The 18997-nt window shown below is 37.8% G+C and overlaps 1 protein-coding gene across 5 annotated transcripts in view; it reads left to right on the forward strand.

The window, feature by feature from the left end:
- The window catches only part of Eya4 (EYA transcriptional coactivator and phosphatase 4), a 253869-nt gene that overhangs the window by 192912 nt on the left and 41960 nt on the right, over positions 1-18997 (forward strand). For 3 of the 5 annotated variants that reach the window (XM_048425350.3, XM_085689250.2, XM_048425348.3), the window contains exons 5-10: positions 3843-3935; positions 8377-8443; positions 9691-9833; positions 9977-10120; positions 11494-11573; positions 15521-15686. In XM_048425350.3, coding sequence (XP_048281307.3) covers positions 3843-3935; positions 8377-8443; positions 9691-9833; positions 9977-10120; positions 11494-11573; positions 15521-15686 — 693 coding nt within the window. The remainder of the gene's footprint in view (positions 1-3842; positions 3936-8376; positions 8444-9690; positions 9834-9976; positions 10121-11493; positions 11574-15520; positions 15687-18997) is intronic. The other 2 variants (XM_085689272.2, XM_048425351.3) reach the window with 1 other exon arrangement.

Raw genomic sequence — 18997 nt, forward strand, 5'->3', positions numbered from 1 at the left:
ATGTATACATATGTATACACACACACACACACACACAGTTTTACTATTTGCTCTTTGCAAGGTACCCAGCTGTATGTAGAAGAGAGTTAGTGACTGGACTGATGTTGCAGGTGTTCCTTAGCAAAATGATTCTGAATGCAGTGAGTCTTACTCTACCCTATTCTTAGAGAAATGGATAGTTTTTTGTTTTTTGTTTTTTGTTTTTTTTTTGATTTGGGCATGTAGAAGAAGAAAGCCTCAGAACTTTTTTAATACCATCACATTTGCATGTGACTGCTGATTTTAATTCAAACTAATTATTGCAAGAATTTGATCTTTTTGGAAAAAACATGGAGTTTTCAACCATAAAAGATTTTTACTTCCATTATTTATATGCAAATGATTTTCGATGCTATTCTGAAAATAAGTGATGATCCTTCGCTATATATATATAACGAAGTTTACAAAATTAGCACATGAATTGCAGTATGCTCAAATATTTCCATATTATGTATTGAATTTGGATTTTTATAAGTTTTCAAAAAACTGCAAAAAGGCAAGGTTTGTTAATGAACATTTTTATAATAGCACCATGTACATAATATTAAGAAACAGATTTTTACCTGGACTGTTTATTTTATATCTCATTAAAAATGCAGAAACAAAAATAAAGCAAAGAGTTAATATAACCCAAACATATTTGAAAGTCCAGGGACATAACATCAATTTTAAGGGCTTTTTATAATTTTGATATAATGTATATTTTATACTACTTGTTTTATAGTATCAAAATATCCTAATACCCTTTTCTAATGTTTTATAACCATTTTAATGATTTGGAAAATATTGATTTACGTGTTTGAGTTTTCTGCCATTGAGGAAAATCAGATTAATTTTTACTAAGATTAGTTCTTTTTTTTTTTCAGAAATAATAGCAAAATAAAGACACCTTTCTAGGAGCTCTAGTGATTTGCCAATTCCCATGTAATTTAAAAGCTGATTTATCTATTGAGAAAAAAATAATCAATTTTGTTCCCTTTTCTTCTTCTATCCAAGAATTAATCAGGCTCAGCTGAGATTAGCTCCCATGATCAGAAAGATTTTACAGCGCTGTGATCACAGACAAGCCCTTTCTATTTTATACTACCCTTACCTGAGAAGGAAAATTATTTTGACATTATTATTTATACTTATTTTTCTCCAAATATTAGTATTAATTTTGTTGACTTGTTACTTTAAGATCCATTCATATCAGAACACTGAACACCTATTGATATTTCTGCATTCCTTCACATTCTCTCCAGGGATGGCCTTTCTCAGTAAAATAAACCACTTTTATCCTGAATAAAGACTTTTAAAATTAATAAAAGATGTTACCAGTATTATGAAAGGGTCAACCCCCTCCTTCTCGTCTTCTTTCTCCTTTTGACTGCCTGAAGCTTTCAAATTCAGGAAATTATAATCAAAACCAATGCTGAGTAATGTTTAAATCCACTCTCAAAGTTAGCATCCAAGGAAATAAAACTAATGACCGTCAACATGTCTGGCTTCTAGACCAGTTTTGTCAAAGTCAGCTCACCTTCTGTCCCTCTCATTTCACGAGGGAGACATCTCATAGGGGTATAATAAATCTCTTTTACAATATTGTTTATAGATACAGGTATGTTTAAACATGGACATAGCCATTTTAGAATTTGGAAACTCTAAATTTGGAAGCTGTCTCTCGTCTTAATGTTGCAGAAGACTTGGGACTATGCTTTGTGTCATTGGTGTCAGAAGGAAAGTGGGGAACTTGCACCATGCAAAGTAGCCTCCACACCCATCTAGATCATCCCCTGGATTACCCTTCTGCAGAGGAAGAGAGTTTCAGTTATCTGATGGTACAATGTAAAGAGTGGATCCTGCAAGTTCACCAGCTGCTGTCAAACTCCAGCTCTTCCCATAACGTGATCAGAGCAACGTATTTATTGTTTTATGTCTCAGTCCGTCATTTGAAAATGAAGATGTGATAATATTCACTAACTTCTGTGGGAGTAAATGAATTCATCGCCTATGTGATTTATTCCCATGCACCTAGACTGCCTAGAATGTGTTAGGCACCTTTTGAGTGTGTTCTATTAGATCTACTTCCAACCATGCCACTTCTTGCTGTGTTCGAACATAATCCTTCAAGAAAACATGTAAAACATAGCTTCATAGTCGATCCAAGTGTTTTTGCATATTTTCGTTATAGTGAGGTAATTAGAATCACTCTAAATGAAAATCATATTTTTTTATCATACTCTGAGCCACTGTCTGGATATGGCAATTTCACAGAGCCTATTATGGTACACAAATCATAACGTAAGTGTTAAGTGCAAAGAGCTGTTGGGGTTCCAATCAAGCTTTCCTGAACATATGAGTTCTAAAACATTAGTACATAAAAAATAACTTTGTAATAGTAAGTAGTTTTTACAGTGGTAAGTGTATAGCAGGTATATCAATTACACTGTGAATGAAAAGTACTGAATGTAGTAGCTTTAGATTCATTATTTATTATTACACAAATTACTAGACTAGACAGATTATTGTTAGTATTGAAAAAGTAGCTAACCCTAAATTTTTCTTCCCCCCAAATTCAGTGATTTGTGCTTGTGTGCACACATGTGTGTATGTGTGTTTCACTTTGCATTCAACCTTTATAGCTCTCCGAATCCTCTATCAATTTACATTCTTCCTCGTTTGTGGATACTAAACCTGGGCTTCGGCAAGGACTTGGCTAACTCTGGGACAGAAGGGTGTAATGTCACTGCATGCTTCCTATCAGTCAGCTGCTTCTCACACACAGTCGTGTTGCTGTCTTGCTTGGTTGGTTGGTGTTACATGAGAACACTAGTCTTTTCTAGCATACTGACTCATGGTTGGCTAGACTTCGGCATTCTTCTCTAGTGTTCTGCTTGCTTCTAAGTTCCTTAACTGTACCAGACCACTTACAACCAGGATACATGTGAGGTGCTAAGTAGGAAATAACTTAATTTTTTCCCCGACTGCTGTACTATACACATGTGATAAGGTTTTGCCAACCAAGGGAAAATATGGTGTGACCAAATGCCACCCCCCATTGCATGTGATAATGATGACAGTGTGTGCCAGCCTGCTTCAGTGCCAAGGGAGGGCTTTGCCAGCATTACATATGACAAGCATTTGATGAGGATACTTGTAATGTGGTAGACGCCATCTCTCATTCAGTGCTTATCTCAAAGACTTCAGAATTGTAATATCGTTAAACAGAAAATTCCAACACTTTAAGAAACCTTCTTTTGGTGTTTTGCTGTGTTTGTTTGTTTGCTTTATCAGAATATATTAATAGTGAATACCTTGTTTTCACCATGGGAATAGGCTTGGGGTTTTAAGTATTTGTGTATGCCTCTATTGGATTCTAATGCATTTTTCTCTTTAAATATTTTCTTGGAAAGACTAAAAGCGAAGGTTGTAAATATCATTGTTACAACTTGAATTAAATGTGGTTAGGACACTGACAGTTTCTCTTCTGTTCACTGACTGTATGAAAGTGTGCTTAGGAGAGTTTTTTATTTTTAAAAAAATGCAGATATGAGTGTTGCTGTTTTTTCTTTTGAAGGCTCACTGCCTTTAAAAGCCAGAATCTCAGAATCAGCCCAGCCAGAGGATTTTAGAATAAATCCTCTCTAAATGCATGCCCATATAGAAGCTAGATTAACAAAACTTTCCTCATCCACTTCTCAAGTTTTCTCTTGCATGCCCGTGATAGCTAGAATATATCATATATATATATATCACTGGCAGTAAGGGTCTTTGCTACGAATTTAGAAGGAAAACTCACGTGTACTTATTCTTCCACGTAGTGTCTCTTCTTGCAGTCAAAACAGAGCCCTTGAACAGCAATGAAACCACAACCGCGACTGGAGATGGAGCGCTTGACACTTTTACTGGGTCAGGTAAAGCCTTTAGCTCGTGTCGCTGTGTCCACGCTGGGGTCCTTAAACATCCTCCTCCCTGAGAAGAGCGCAGGATCAAAGCTATGAGAGCATGCGCCTCTGCAGAGTCAGCCAGAAACCCACTTTCCTGAAGAGCTAATTGTCTTAAAGTTATGTGTTTTTACAAATGGCGTTTGGAATCCTTCTGCCAAATCTTCAGCCTGCGCTGGAGCAATCCCATGACTTTCTCATTAGCAGAGCCAGCTTTCTTCATTATTTTATAGACTGCATGATCAATTTAATCATTAGGTCCATAATAGCTAACTTTGTTCCTTCAACTTGCCTATTTAAATTACATTAAAAACTGCCTTCTGCCCAGCCTTCTAGATGTAAAACTATCCATTTGATCCCTTCTAAATAGCCTTGTTTCCTCTCTGGGTTTAAGAAAGTCCTCCTGTGTAGGCAGCTGAGTGACAGGTATTAAAGGTTAATGGGTTTCTGGAGAACACATGCTGGTTACATTAGAACCCAGCCTGGGAGAGAAGTCCCATGCTTCAAAGAGAACAATAGTATGTCTTTAAACACCAATCCTTTTTAAATATAAATACCTGATAACTCCCAGCTGGTCACAAAGGGTACAAATTGAAATGACTTAAAGACTTTTTTTATATTACTGTTTTGTATGGCTTATTATCTAATGAATAAAATTTTGGAAACTCAAGAAGGAATGCATATATCACAAAGATAAACATGAAGCCCAGAGAAGTGTTATGGTAGTTAAATCTCAGTTCCGTAATTCTGCATTAATACATTTTACATTTATCCATGGTCTCATGTGCCTGGATTTTATGTGGGTGTGCTTTGTGTACAAAGAGTTGAGGTATGTCTTTGAGTCTAATAGAGCATTATGGAATATATTTCACTTTCTTATGGAGACAGATGATCCACCTTTATTATTTCACACTACTTGGAGGGAGCAGTTGTCATACGTGCACATAAGTATTAGTACTGCGGATGGAAATAAACACTAGTGTACCAACTTAGCATAAAGACCCATCTGTGCTGACTGTGCTTTTCGGCAATTCAGCTGCCTCACAGGAGATCAATAGGCACCAACACACTGCATTGCTCTGTCGTGCTTGCGAACCCTAACTGCTATCAAGTTTCTACAAAATACGTGTATATGAATGAACTGGGGGAAAGGGCATGAGATTATTAAGCAATTGCTATTGTGCTCCAAGAATATACAAGTTCATTGAAGGATGAGTGAGAAATCTGCAGCTGATTAGCTCCAAATGTAGTTTCGGAACTCTACAGTTCATTTTACGAATAAAAATACTGAAGTCCAGAGAGATCCCAGAGTGGTTTGACCACATAGCCAAGTATAAATGAGTCGAGAACCATGCGTTCATAATCAGGACCTCATTATGGTATTCTGGTGGGAAGTATAAGGACAGAGAAAGAATGAGTCTAAGCAATAGTTCTATTTTCTATTCACTCATACCACCTCTAAAGACACTTTCCTAGTTTTCTGATAAGAATTCTTGAGGGCTCCATGACCTAAGTACAGTAGTCACTTCCAATGTATGATCGTTTAATTTCAGTAAATTCAAACTTAGTGAAACAAAAGTTGTTTTCGGTTAAACTAGCCACATACCAATTATGCAATTCCATGGCTGGTGGCCACCTGAGAGAAAACACAGATATAGAACACACATAACTCCATGAAAGCTTTACTGGACAGCAGTGGTCCATAGTGGGTCTTGTCCACGACAGCTGATAATTCTGAGGTAGCCGTAGGCTGCACTGTGAGATGCGCAACAAGATTCTGCATCTAGTCCAAATAGCAGCAGCACCCAAACTGTGGTACTACAAAACATCCTCAAATCATTTCTCAAGATTATCCAAAGGTTTTGCTTCTTTCTCTTTGTAGACATGATAAAGTATAATGAATCCAGGGCTTTGAGGATTATGTATGAGTTGCTGCATAGCAATGAGGCCTGGCAGATTATCACAATGAGGTTTCCAGATTACCACAGAGCAGTCTGCAGGCCTTTCTGGAGAGACAGCTTCTACAGTGATCAGCATAATCACATCTCATCCTAATCGGTTATATTGTTCAGTATAGTTTTCTAGAAACTTATCAATTGGAATAAAAATTAGAAGTTCCAGTAAAGAAGTTTTATTCCTTCCATAATAACCTTAGTTTTCTGAGCCAAAGGTTTTGCCTTCCACCATTTCATAGACATTAATATAAAATTTCAAAGGTCAATCAAGCCTTTGAGGTGTTTGGGGTACATTATTCTCACAAGGTCTAGATTCATTCATTGAAGGAAAAAATTGCATTCTACATGTTCAGAATGGTGTTCATGTATATATAGGTCTTTTTTAAAATACAGAATTCTGCTCTGTCTAATTTAATAAAACATGTTATAAGTTAATATTTCTTGTTATTTTGTCTTATTTGGAATTCCTTCAATTTTTCAGTCTTGAGGATAGCCTATCAGTATGGATAATTCAAGCTTTTATTGTGCTGCATGGAATCAGTCTATCAAAAAGCAGAAAAAGCAACCTGGAATTAAACCTTTCTTAACCCAGTTTCTGTTATAATATGCAATACTGTGGAATTTTGAAATGTAAATTTAGTGTCTGTGGAATATTGTACAAGGGTCTGTTTTCATTAATCTGATTTTAAGTTTTGAAATTTTCTTTTGAGTTTCAGAGAAATTAAGTGGAAATTAATGTTTCTTTTCCAGCTGTATGTAGGAAATTCACTTAAATTCAGTTCCTAAAACGTTTAGAACTTAACCTCTTTAAAGTCACATTTGATGACTTTCAAGACTGATTCATAGCATGGGGGAACACACGCTTACTACACCATTGCAATGAAAATTAAAGTTTGACTTTCATACTCAACACATACCAACTAAACAGCATCTGAAGCACATTGCATTCAAGTCTGTGAAGCTCACAAGGGCACTTGATAGCACTTGGACGTAGGACTGTATCATATTGCATGAAGCAGTCAGCAACATAAGCCTATTTGTCACTCTTTGCCAGTCTAAAAGTTTAACTCCGGCATTCATAGGAACAACTCAGAAAGGGTGTAGTACTTTGAAGTTTAACTATGATTGATTAGACTAAACTCATGCCAGCACTGGGTTGTGTACTACTTTAATCTTTTTGAGATGGGAATGAACAGCAGATGGCCTAATAAAGACACTCTGTGTGCTCGCCCAGTATGGACCGACTCTGAAGGAACTGGTTCAACATATTAGAATCCATATATGTGCAGTACATCTGTCATAGTCAAGGCAGATGGCTAAAGGGGAGAAAGACTTCTAAACTTTTGGAAAGATTCCACTGTGGGGTGCATATTTGAATGAAATAGTAAAATAACCTGGCTTTCCCTCCTAAGCTCTTCTCCAACAAATATTGTCTTTAATGGTTCAAAACAGCTTGAGAATATAGCTGATACACATTTTACACTGCTCAAAACACATTGGGTTATCATCCATGCTCTCAATGCACAGTCGTACTATAAGAACATTTTGACTGTGCATTTTGAAACATACACATGATTGACAGGACGGAAAGAAATTGGAAATAGTGGAATTTTACAATTGAGGAATGACAGTTTGAACCTCAAACTTTGTAATGTCTATTTTAATTAGATTAAATATGGAGTCAGTATATAAAGATCATATTTGAAGTAAAAATGTAAAGTTCTGCCAATTAAAATAGTGACTTTTGTATCATGAAAGTTTACTGTGTAACCAAAGGCATTTGCCAATAAGCTATCTGAATAGAAAGAAGAACACACACTGGCCTGAGAAAATGGAAGACAAAGGGAGTGTTTGTGGGAGGAATGGGCACTCCATACTCTCGTAACAAAACTTGAAGCACTTTAAAATGAAGATGGTGCCTAACCAACTGCTTCTTTATGCAATGAATTTGAGGAAGCGAGTGAACTTTAAGAATTGCATATTTAATCCACAATTTCCTGAAGTAGGTTATGTACTCACTAGTGAAGATTGATGGAGGAGGGTTATCTGTCTATTGTTCCTTTCATTGGTTAATAAAGAGACTTCCTTGGCCTTTTTGATAGGCCAGCCCTTAGGTGGGTGGAGTAGACAGAATTGTGGGAGAAAGAAAGCAGAGGCAGGCAGTCGCCCTGACTCTTCTCTCCGAGACAGCTGCAGCTTAGAATCCTCCTGGTAAGCCACCACCTCGTGGTGCTACACAGATTATTAGAAATGGGTTAGATCAATATGTAAGAGTTAGCTAATAAGAGGCTACAGATAATGGGCCAAGCAGTGTTTAAAAGAATACAGTTTCCGTGTAATTATTTCGGGGGTAAGCTAGCCGGGATCTGGGCGGGAACACAGCCCACCATTCCCACCACTACAGAAGATGTGTTCATGAAACGAAGCTTTGTGTACTGTCCTTTTGTGTCTTACAGTAATAACGAGTAGCGGTTACAGCCCCAGATCAGCGCACCAGTATTCCCCACAGCTGTATCCCTCCAAGTAAGTGCCCAGCACATTCCATTTTGCTAGGGATGTTTCTGAAATTACTTGTGTTCATTTATACCTGTATAATATGACAAGTTTATATTGAAAACATTTATGCATATAACTACTGAAGCATGAGAGATGCAAAGCTAGATTAGACATGAAAGAGTCTACGTTGCATGAATTCAAAATAGAAATATCCCATATATATGGATAATTCCTGTCATTCTATGTTTTCATGCTCTGTGTAAAACAAATAGACAAAACTTCAAAATCCTTCAAACCAGAACACTTGAACATTATTAGTTTTAAATTTTGAAGCATTTTATGCACATGTTTGAATTTGTTGAAAAATATGGGCTTTTTGGCTACACAAGGTATTTGCTTCAAATGTTTAATATATAATGATTTTGTATGATATCTTGAAAATAAGTAACTATCCTTGTTTGATACTAACTAAAAGAATGATTAAACTTGAAATATATTTGAACATTTAAATAAATATGCACTGAACTTGGATTTTAAAGTAAGTTTATACTCATTTTTAAGGAAAATTAAAAAAACAGTGATTGGCTATATAAGAAAATATATAGAAATCATATTTTACCCAAACATTAATATTTCACAATCTAGTTGATCACTGAAATATTTTCTCAGAGTTCAAGTTATGTAAACACACTTCTGAGAGTATTATGTTGCTTTTATAACTGGTATAGCCGTCTGTTTTGAGGACAGGACAAATAGAGATTCCAAGTTGAGCTACCTTGGATGAATGGGTTTCTATCAGAATTCACATGTTTGTCAGCTATGCCAAAATTCTAGCTTTCCTATGCATGCATATAAAAATGCAATGCTATGCTACTCCACATCCAGGATGCCTTAAGTATAGGCCAAGGACTGGATTCCAGTGGGGAACACTGTATAAAAGGGGCCCGACAAAGGGAATGGCATTTCATTTCTTTATGGGAAGACACACCTTTTTTTCTAAATTTCCAGCCTGGTGACCCGAGGAAGGAATCCGAAGGCTTGCAGGCTAGATAGCAGCTCTAAAACAAGCATCTGGGTTTAGACGGTCACCAGGCTGGCTGGCATCAAAGCCGAGGCTCATTTATTTGCTGTCTCTCAGCTTTATTCGTTTCTGATAAGTTGGTGATCAGGAGGGGGATTTGCTTCCTTGGTGTTACAGGGTCTCACCGAATCGAAGCTGTCTGATTTAATATGCAGTCATTGTGCCACAGTAATGCTATTTTTCTGATATTTAGGCCCTATCCACACATTCTTTCTACACCAGCAGCTCAAACGATGTCGGCCTATGCAGGCCAGACTCAGTATTCGGGGATGCAGCAGCCAGCCGTCTACACAGCCTACTCACAGACAGGACAGACCTACAGCCTGCCTGCTTATGGTAGGTAACATCTGCCATCTTCTTTGGTAGGAATTGGGTAGTCCCTGTTGACTGGTAGACAGCTTAACATACTAGTGAAAGTCCAGGCGCAGAAGGAGATTCTCTTACTAAACAAGTGGTTTGCCTGTGTGTTTTCTAAACAGATCTTGGTGTGATGTTGCCAGCCATCAAGACAGAAAGTGGGCTTTCCCAAACTCAGTCTCCATTACAGAGTGGCTGCCTCAGTTACAGCCCTGGGTTTTCTACCCCACAACCGGGCCAGACACCTTACTCTTACCAAATGCCAGGTAAGAAGCCCTGCATAAAACATGTTCCTGAAAAATCATGGGTTCCTTAAATGTGACTCTTCAGTCATAGGAACAGTAAGTCACAACGATGATTTCAGTCTCACCATGGTTCACACAATTTCCTAAAAACAGACAATTAGCTGGGCAGACGCGTGAAGGAAACAGCTACATCCAGGTGGAGAGACAGGATTCAACACAAACACTTCAGGTTAAACTTGGGCAGGAAATGAAGGCCATCTGAGAGCCACCAGGCAGGCATGCAGAGGTCTGATGTCTTTTCTCTGTGAATGTTCTGAAGTGATTCAGGGTACAGGGCTGGGGAGGCAGCTTGTCAGGTTCCTGTAGATGAAGGCAGAGTTTTTCTTTTTTTCCCGACCATCTGGTCTCAAGTAAATATACATATGTTTATATTAATTACAAAATATTTGGCATATAGCTCAGGCTTATTACTAACTAGCTCTTACATTTTAATTAACCCTTTTCTATTGGTACATGGGTCATGGCTTTACCAGTTCTCTATCATCTTGCTTCTTGGGCAACTTGCTGGTGTCTCTCTTGATTCTACCCACCTTTCTGTCTGTATTTTCAGTCTGGCTTTTCCACCTCGCCTTATTCTGCCTTGCTATAAGTTAAATCTACTTTATTATCAACCAATGAGAATAATACACATTCACAGTGCATTTTCCCATAGCAGGTTCCCTCAGAAACTTTTGCCAGCTGTTAGGAGGGGCCTAGAATTGCATGCATCTTTTTCCAGATCTCTCAATTTCAAGTTTCAGTAACAACACAACCAAACTTGAGAAATGTTTCTCCCACTAAATTCTACAAAGTGACATATTTTTAAACATTTCACAAGAAGTTATTGATTAAATAGAATATTCTTTAATTTACACTTGTAAATTTTACCTATTTCTTGAGTATGGAGATGTTATTTTGACAAATATTTTAATGTAGTATATAACGTAGAAGTCAGGGTAACTCTGCATGTGTATGTGTACGCAAGCTTTCATAACTGATTTGTGGTGAAGACATTAAGAATCCACTCTTGCAACCCATGTTACTCTCAGCCAGGGTGCGAACATATATCAGCACTTACTCCTTGAGTTAGCTGTAGCCACGGACTAACATCTCTATCCTGCACCCTCTTCACCCAGACTGTGCTACCCATCTTTTTCCTCTCAGCTTCTCTAAGATCCTCTTAATGGACCTCTCCATGATGAAAATGGATGTGTCATTCATCTTTCTGTGCTTGGCTTCCGTCACTGAACAGTGTCCTCTGGTCTCATCCACACTGCCATGAGTGACTTAAATCATTCCCTTTTCAGCCGCACAAATATAGGAACTGCTAAAGTGCATTTTATCTTTCCCTCTAGGCTCCAGTTTCACACCATCATCTACCATTTATGCAAATAATTCCGTTTCCAATTCAACAAATTTCAGTGGCTCCCAACAGGTACTGTAGTTTTTCTATTTACACTTTTTGAAGTTTCTGTTCTAGATTTTAGAAGGCTTTATTTAAGTACAGTTTATAGTTGTTTATAATTTATAACTGTATATAATTCCTCTATTTATTTTTATGCAGAGATTGAAGAATCCTGTCTCTGTCTACCTTTCTAGAGTTCTTGGGAATGGTCTTTTTAAATTTATTTTAAAAAACTATAAGTTTATTTTAATTTTTGATATTAAAGTATTACTTTCCTTTTTATCACTAGCCCCTCCCATAAGCTCCTCTTCTGCTTTCTCTCAAATTTATGGTCTGTTTTTCCTTGATTTTTGATATATAATCCTACATACATAAATACAACCTGCTCAGTATGTATAAGATTACTTGCATATATATTATTTTAGGGTTGACTACTTGACACTGAATGCACAGTTAGGGAAGACTTCCCTTGGGAAGTCTAAGGAGAGATTCTATAATTAAAATTTTATTGATTCATTGAGAATATCATATATGTATATTTTGAACTTAAATAGTTATTGTAAGTTGCCTTGTAAGTGTATATGATATTTTTATTTAAAACTAAGATTTTAATTCAACAGAGTAAAAAAAATTACCTATTCAAAACTATTGGGTTATTTTTTATTCTCATTGACTTAGATCTGTTGAATATTAAAGGATTGTTCATTAAATACCTGAGTTATAGTCATTTTCATCATCTGTCATGTTATCATGGGATATAATGCATGTTTTTATCTCAAGCTACAGTAGACAGTTTTATGTCCCTTGGTAGAAATTGCTTACTTAATGTAACATTACTTAATGCATTAAACTAGAATCAATTTATGATTATAGCTTACACTCTAAGACAGGATTCTAAAACATAGCAGCAGCAACTAAATAAAAGGCCTGCAGGAATACTGTTGGCTTTTAATTTTTTATTAATTAGATCTATATTTCTTTTAAAAATGTTTGACTTCCCCACCTTCCAGACAGGTTTATTTTCTCTGTGGTTACTGAGCCTGCCTCTGGTAGCCCTTAACTCTTCTCCTCATCGTGTTTTGTTCACGTTCTCACGAGTTTTAAAATCAAGGATGATAGGGTTACATATGGGGTGAGAGTCAGTGTTCCCACATGAGCATCCTTGGACACAGGGTGCTGATAGCATTGACAGTCCGGAACTGTGTCCTCGTCTCCTGATTCTCCACTGTGTTAGGGTAACTGAGACCGAGAGGAAGCTGATTTCTAGACAAACAATATACTCCTTTACTGTGATCCAATTACTTTGTTTTTATACATTTTAAAAGGTAAGATATTTCACAAAAGCTTCCTTTTTAGATTTGATTACAAGAATTCTATTGTTGCCCTTAGTGTAGTTTAGTAGTATAATGAAAGGCTCAAAGGAAACTTAGTTAAAAAGCTATGTATTAAAATAGTAGAGAGAGAGAAACATTATAAATTGTCATTCATTTAAAAGTACCTTATAGCACTCTGTACTTTCTAAAAAGAAAAAGAAAAGAAGAAAAAAAAAGTGATGACTTCCGCTAGTTAGAATTTACTTGTTAATTTACAGCAGACATTTATTGAGCTCTTGATATGCATTATGTTTTTGACGAGGCACTTAAAGTTCAAAAGTAATTAAATCTTTATTTCCGGTTCTCTCAAAGTGGATAGTCCCACTGAAGAAACAGGCAAGATTCAACACAGACAGGAGGTAGACTAGATGCTCTAATCACTGAGATTCACACTTGACAAAAAGCATCATAAAGGAAATACTACTCTCCTGTTCCTGGGAAGATACAAAAAAACGATGTGTAAAGTAGAGGAAAACTTCACAAACTTTCAATCACAAACACATCTAATTCTGTTTGAGGATTTATGGTGGACCTGTGAAGACTATAACTGTATTTTGGATCAAGGATTGAATACCATTTTGTTATTTTAAAAAATGCTGCATATCTGAGGAATATAGGGAGTTCTGTACACTTAGGGACCGGGGACAGTGGTGTGGCTAGATAAGCATCCTGCCTGTCTCATGAAACGTTCAGTCTACAGAGCGAAGTTGACAGCAAACTAGCAAGGAGACCAAAGACCCTGCTAAAATGTTCAGGAGAGTATTGTCAAGACTTTCCTATGGGAACCGTAATTAAGTCAGGACTCATCAGAATGAGGTAACAAGGACAAGAAGTCACAGGGAGGCAAGACAGCAAGAGTCTATGTGCCATTGAACTGGAGGAAGACCGGAGCCCAGAAACATCACAGAAAATGATAAACTAGATGTAATCACATAAGGTCCTATCAGCTTCTTCATGGGTGGAGTAGACTACTGGCCGCAATAGGGCCTTGTAAGCACCAGTAAGATGGGAGTCTAGGACCACTGGGAAACTACTCGTGCTTTTGAATAGGAGAACATCTTACCATTTGTGCTTAGAAATGAAAATGAGACAGATTAGAAAATGAGTTCAATAGCATCAACAGGAAATGAAGGATGCTTAAATAAATGTAGTAAGAGTAAAAATAAGAAGAGGAGGAATATTGGAGATACTTCTGAATAAAAAAAGATGTCACCTTCTCCAAAGGCCCACTGCCAGATTTCCTGGTGTGCCCTACCCTTTTCTGGTGAGGCCAGCAGCAGGCTGGCAGAGCTAGGACACACAGATGCTAGAGTTGACTTCTCAGGCTGTAGTTCCAACCTAGAAACTCATGAATTGGGTCACCAGGCTGAAAGTCACTTCAAGTCCTGAGCCTTAGTAGTTTTTGATGTAAAAATGGCGGTCATGATCCCACAGACAAGGCTCTGAGTGGCAAGTGAGCAAGTCCATTTAAGGCCTTAGAACAATGCCATGTCCCAAAGCCAGCATTTCTTGTTTGTTTGTCATACCTGTTTTGCTCTAAAAAGTGTTGATAGAAACTTCTTTGTTCACATATTGAAATTTTCTACTTGGCTCACAGAACGGGAGGGGGAACATCAGATCCTGAGGTGAGCAGTCCAGTAGAATTTCATTTTCTGTCATATTACTTAAGGCTTCCTGATAGTACACGTGTTTACTTATACAGAGAATTTTTCAGTTTTGGAAATGACATCAAATATGGATCTTTGTTCCCTTCAGAACTTATCGCAACAGGGGATCTTCATCCTGACCAAGAATTTGTCATCACTGATAACATTTTTGGCTAAACCATGCTAGATATATTAAATACCATTTATCACGAGTCTTTACTCATCATCTTAATATGTAAAAGGCTATTGGAGAATCATTTTTCATTATTTTAAGGTTCTTTTTTAATGAAAAACAGGTCAGGGGGGTTGGTTCAATGCTTTCCTTTTTATGTGCAACAAAGGAGCAAAACTTAAATGTTTGGAAAAACTTCACTGAAGACTAAGTAAAGCCTCAGGTAGCAGGTTGCTTGTGGTGGTGAAGAAATCAGTTTACTTACTTTAAAATGCTGAACAAGATCAGATAAAAAAATCAAGGCCTCAAAGAGGAATAAAACTAAAAAAAAAAAAAAATACATATTTAGGTCTATGTAGAAGCCAGGAGTAGACACAACTCCTGCTTGCTGGTGTTGTTGGGCAATGTGTAAAAACGAACGGAATGAATATGAACTGACTTATATTTCCTCTCCCTTTTCAGTGCATAATACTAGTGGCATAGGGCAACATATTAGTAATAAGAGGGGGTGAAATGAAGCATAAGCAAACTTCAGCCAGATTCATATTCATGTATTAGAACTGGTTTGCAAGCTTAATAAAGAAGTTAATTACTGCTGCATTTGTGAGATGCCCAGATAGGCTCCACACATTAGCATCAACTCCAAGTCCTGGACTGGAAAGCAAAGCAATTGGAGCTGCACACTAATCGTTTCGTTGCCGTAGTGATGGTGTTTGCTTGCTTGCTTGGGCTGCGCTAGATGGTGATTGCTCTTCTATATCCTCATACCTCATTTGTTTGTTTCAGGATTACCCATCCTACACAGCCTTTGGCCAAAACCAATATGCTCAGTATTACTCGGCATCCACCTATGGGGCTTATATGGCATCAAACAACACAGCCGACGGCACATCATCGTCAGCCTCAACTTACCAGCTGCAAGAAGCTCTCCCAGGTCTGACGAGCCAGCCAGGTAAAGATCTTCACCCAGGTGAAATACTTCGAAATATCCTGCGCTATCTAATAACGTGGAAGAAAATGAGCCTTGCAGAGACATGCCTGAAAACTGCCAGACAGTCACGCCGATGATGAATGAGTTTTAGCTCACCGCATAAGACGAGGCTCCTAGGCATTTCAGAAATTCCCTTTTGAGATGCGAGGCAGACAGGAGATTTTAACCTCAAAATAATTATGTGTGTAAGAATATCAATATGGGCGAGTGGATCTTTTGCCAGAGTCATTCTTTATTCCATGCAAACCTGACAGCAAAGAGCAGCTGCAATATTATCTCTTGAGTGCTTTGGGGGGTGCTTCCTTTTCTCAGGAGGGACTGTGTAACTCTTTACCTTGTGGGGCATCAGAACTCTAGCCATTGATGTTCCTACATTCCTAGGATTTGAAGGATCAGTGCTAGGAAGTTTAATATCTTTAGCTGATCAGTGAGTAGTTAAAACTTCATTGCGGGATTTTTTTCCCCTTTTTTCTTTATCTAAAGCCTGCTGTCCTCTTGTTAGAATTGCATTTGCTACCAGACATTAAAGCTAGCGAGACCAGCATTCAGCATCTGTCCCATCAAAACTCCATTCGCTCTTCCTGGAGGAATTACCAAGATGATTCTAAAATTATAAGAAATAGTAAAGGAATTGGAATATACAATATTTTTTTTGAAAATGTGAACTAAGTTTGAAGAATGGCATTGCCTGATCTTAGGACTTGCGAGGTGCAGAACTCAGTGGTCTGTAGTGATGGCCAGAGCATACAGACATGCTCAGAGTAGAGAGAGAGAATGGAGAACCCAGGATCAAGCCCGCACTGAGAAATGGTTGGTGGAAGTTGTGTGGAGAATTTCTAGTGGTTTTCCATAAAAGGTAACTGAAAAACTGAAGATCTCTGTACAAAAGAAGAATCACAATTCATATTTTTGTAGAAAAATCAAAGTAAATCATAACCCTTTGGATAAAAACCTTTTAGAAGAAAAATATGTAGGAAATCTTTGTGATCCTGGGAAAATAAACATTTTCTTGGATATTATAAACAATCCTTAAATTATAACTAAATTTTATAAAATCATAACTAAACAATCCTAAAAATTATAAAATTATAAGGGTTATAGACAACCCTTAAAAGCAAAGGAATAAATAAATTGGATTTAATACAATTAAGAGTTTCTCTTTGAAAGACACTGTTAAGAGAACCAAAATTTTGCTACAGTTGCAGACAAAATTTTTGTAAAACACATATCTGATACAGGACTTCTAATCTAGTAACCATTTTGGATACAGTGAAAGAACAATGAATGAAGTCTCCCTACCCCATACCCAGTGAGTAACAGTCAAGACATGCGTATAGCCTGAATTTGTGAAATGACCACATTAATTGATTTTGCTTCTGTGTTTAAAATACTGTAGCAATCCACCATCCATCCTTCTGTCATCTTGGTTAAACATACACAACTGAAGTCAAAAATATTAAATAAAAAAACAACAAAAATTGAAACGTTTTTAACAACAGACTATGGTTAAATAGTCTCTATTTTATTTTTAACTACTGTCTCTCGTTGTGCTTAATTTATAAATTAAACTTTATCAGGCATGTATGTGTAGAAAACACATGATATGTAGTTGGGCATTTTTAATGCCTTCCAGGGTCTGTGTAGCATCATGGAAATATATTCTCTGTGGCTAAAGAGAGAGACTATAGCATCTCTTTATCTTCTTATCGTTACAATTATTTGTCTGTTGTGTGTTTATGTGTACATATATATGTATGCATGCATGCACATTCGAATAGCCATGCCCATGCACACAAGCACAACATGCATGTTGCACTGGGAACAACTTAGAGGAGTCAGTTCTCTCTTTCCACCACACTGATTCAGGTCATCAGATTTGGCCGCAAGCCCCTTTACCAACTGAGCTGTCTCGCTGATCCCAATATATCATTTCTAGCTTTGGACCCAGCAGAAAGATTGTAGACAGTGCAGTTTGTCTCTGGTGACCCTGCGTTACAATTTATGTCTTCTTTTTCCTCTTACATTTTCCCTTTTATGACTACACAGCTCATCTTGATTTCCAGGCCCCTGTTTCTCTTAAATCTTCTGTTCAGGATTTTCTCCATTCTCTGCCTTGCTGAGCATGGTACCAAAGTCAGTCCCAAGCTGGGACCTTGAAGCAGCTGGGACCCCTAGTCTAAGTAAATGCTCCATCTCAAGATCTTCCAGGTTTCTGCCCTAGGAACCTCACGTGTTAATCCCAGCCTTAGCCATGTGTTCCAAATCTGCCTTTGTCTTCTCTCATTTGATCAACAATCTGGCCTTAGTAAAAAGACTTGTCAGAATCCATGTTTAGTAAGTAGCAGGGATACTGTAGACAAAATGATGCTTGCCTCTTCGTCCTACAGCATCAGAGAGATTTCCCCACTGAGAACGCATGGGGACAAAATCACAGAAGTGCTTCTCATCGGGGTTCAGAAACAGGATGAGGTGGGTGCATCTGAACTGACCAGACTGCAGCTACCATGAATGAAAACTCTTTGCACACTCAGCATGCTATGTGAGGTATACAATTGTAGTTCAAATTGGATTTTATTCAAATTTCTATCTAATCACAACAAAATTTCTCCACCATTCCCAATACAAAGAATATCTGTTTTGTTAGCATTGTTGTGAGCAAAGGGACCATGATGGTGATACCCACAGAGACAGCTGACTTGAACTAGCAGGAGCTCACTGGCTCTGGACTGACAGGTGGGGAACTTGCATAGGACCAAACTGGGCTCTCTGAATGTGGGTGACAGCTGTGTGGCTTGGGCCGTCTGTGGAGCCACTAGCAGTGGAACCAGTATTTATCCCTAGTGAATGAACTGGCTCTTTGGAGCCCATTCCTTAGGGATAAATACCTTGCTCAGCCTAGATACAGGTGGAGGAGGGCCTTGGTCCTGTCTCAAGTGATGGAACAGACTTTGTTGACTGGGAGGCCTCACCCTCTCTGAGGAGTGGATGGGGCATGGGGGTGGGGAGAAGGTGGGGAAGAGCAGGAAGATGGGAGGGAGAGAAAATGCCATGTAAATGTAAAATAAGATTGTTTTAAAAAGAAAGAAGGTAGAAAAGAAAATACCGAATGCAGGCAAATGCTCATACTACGTGGCGGCCTGGGAAGGGGACATAGTCCAGGGTGATCTTGCTGCACACACTGTTAGAACACAGCGTTTCTTATTCCTCTAGGGGTTACTGTTGTCAGCAAATACAATTTGGCACCTTTTTCAGAGCCTGTCAGACTTCACGCC

The sequence above is a fragment of the Myodes glareolus genome, chromosome 1, assembly GCF_982192425.1.
Source record: "Myodes glareolus chromosome 1, mMyoGla1.1, whole genome shotgun sequence".
Taxonomy (NCBI): domain Eukaryota; kingdom Metazoa; phylum Chordata; class Mammalia; order Rodentia; family Cricetidae; genus Myodes; species Myodes glareolus.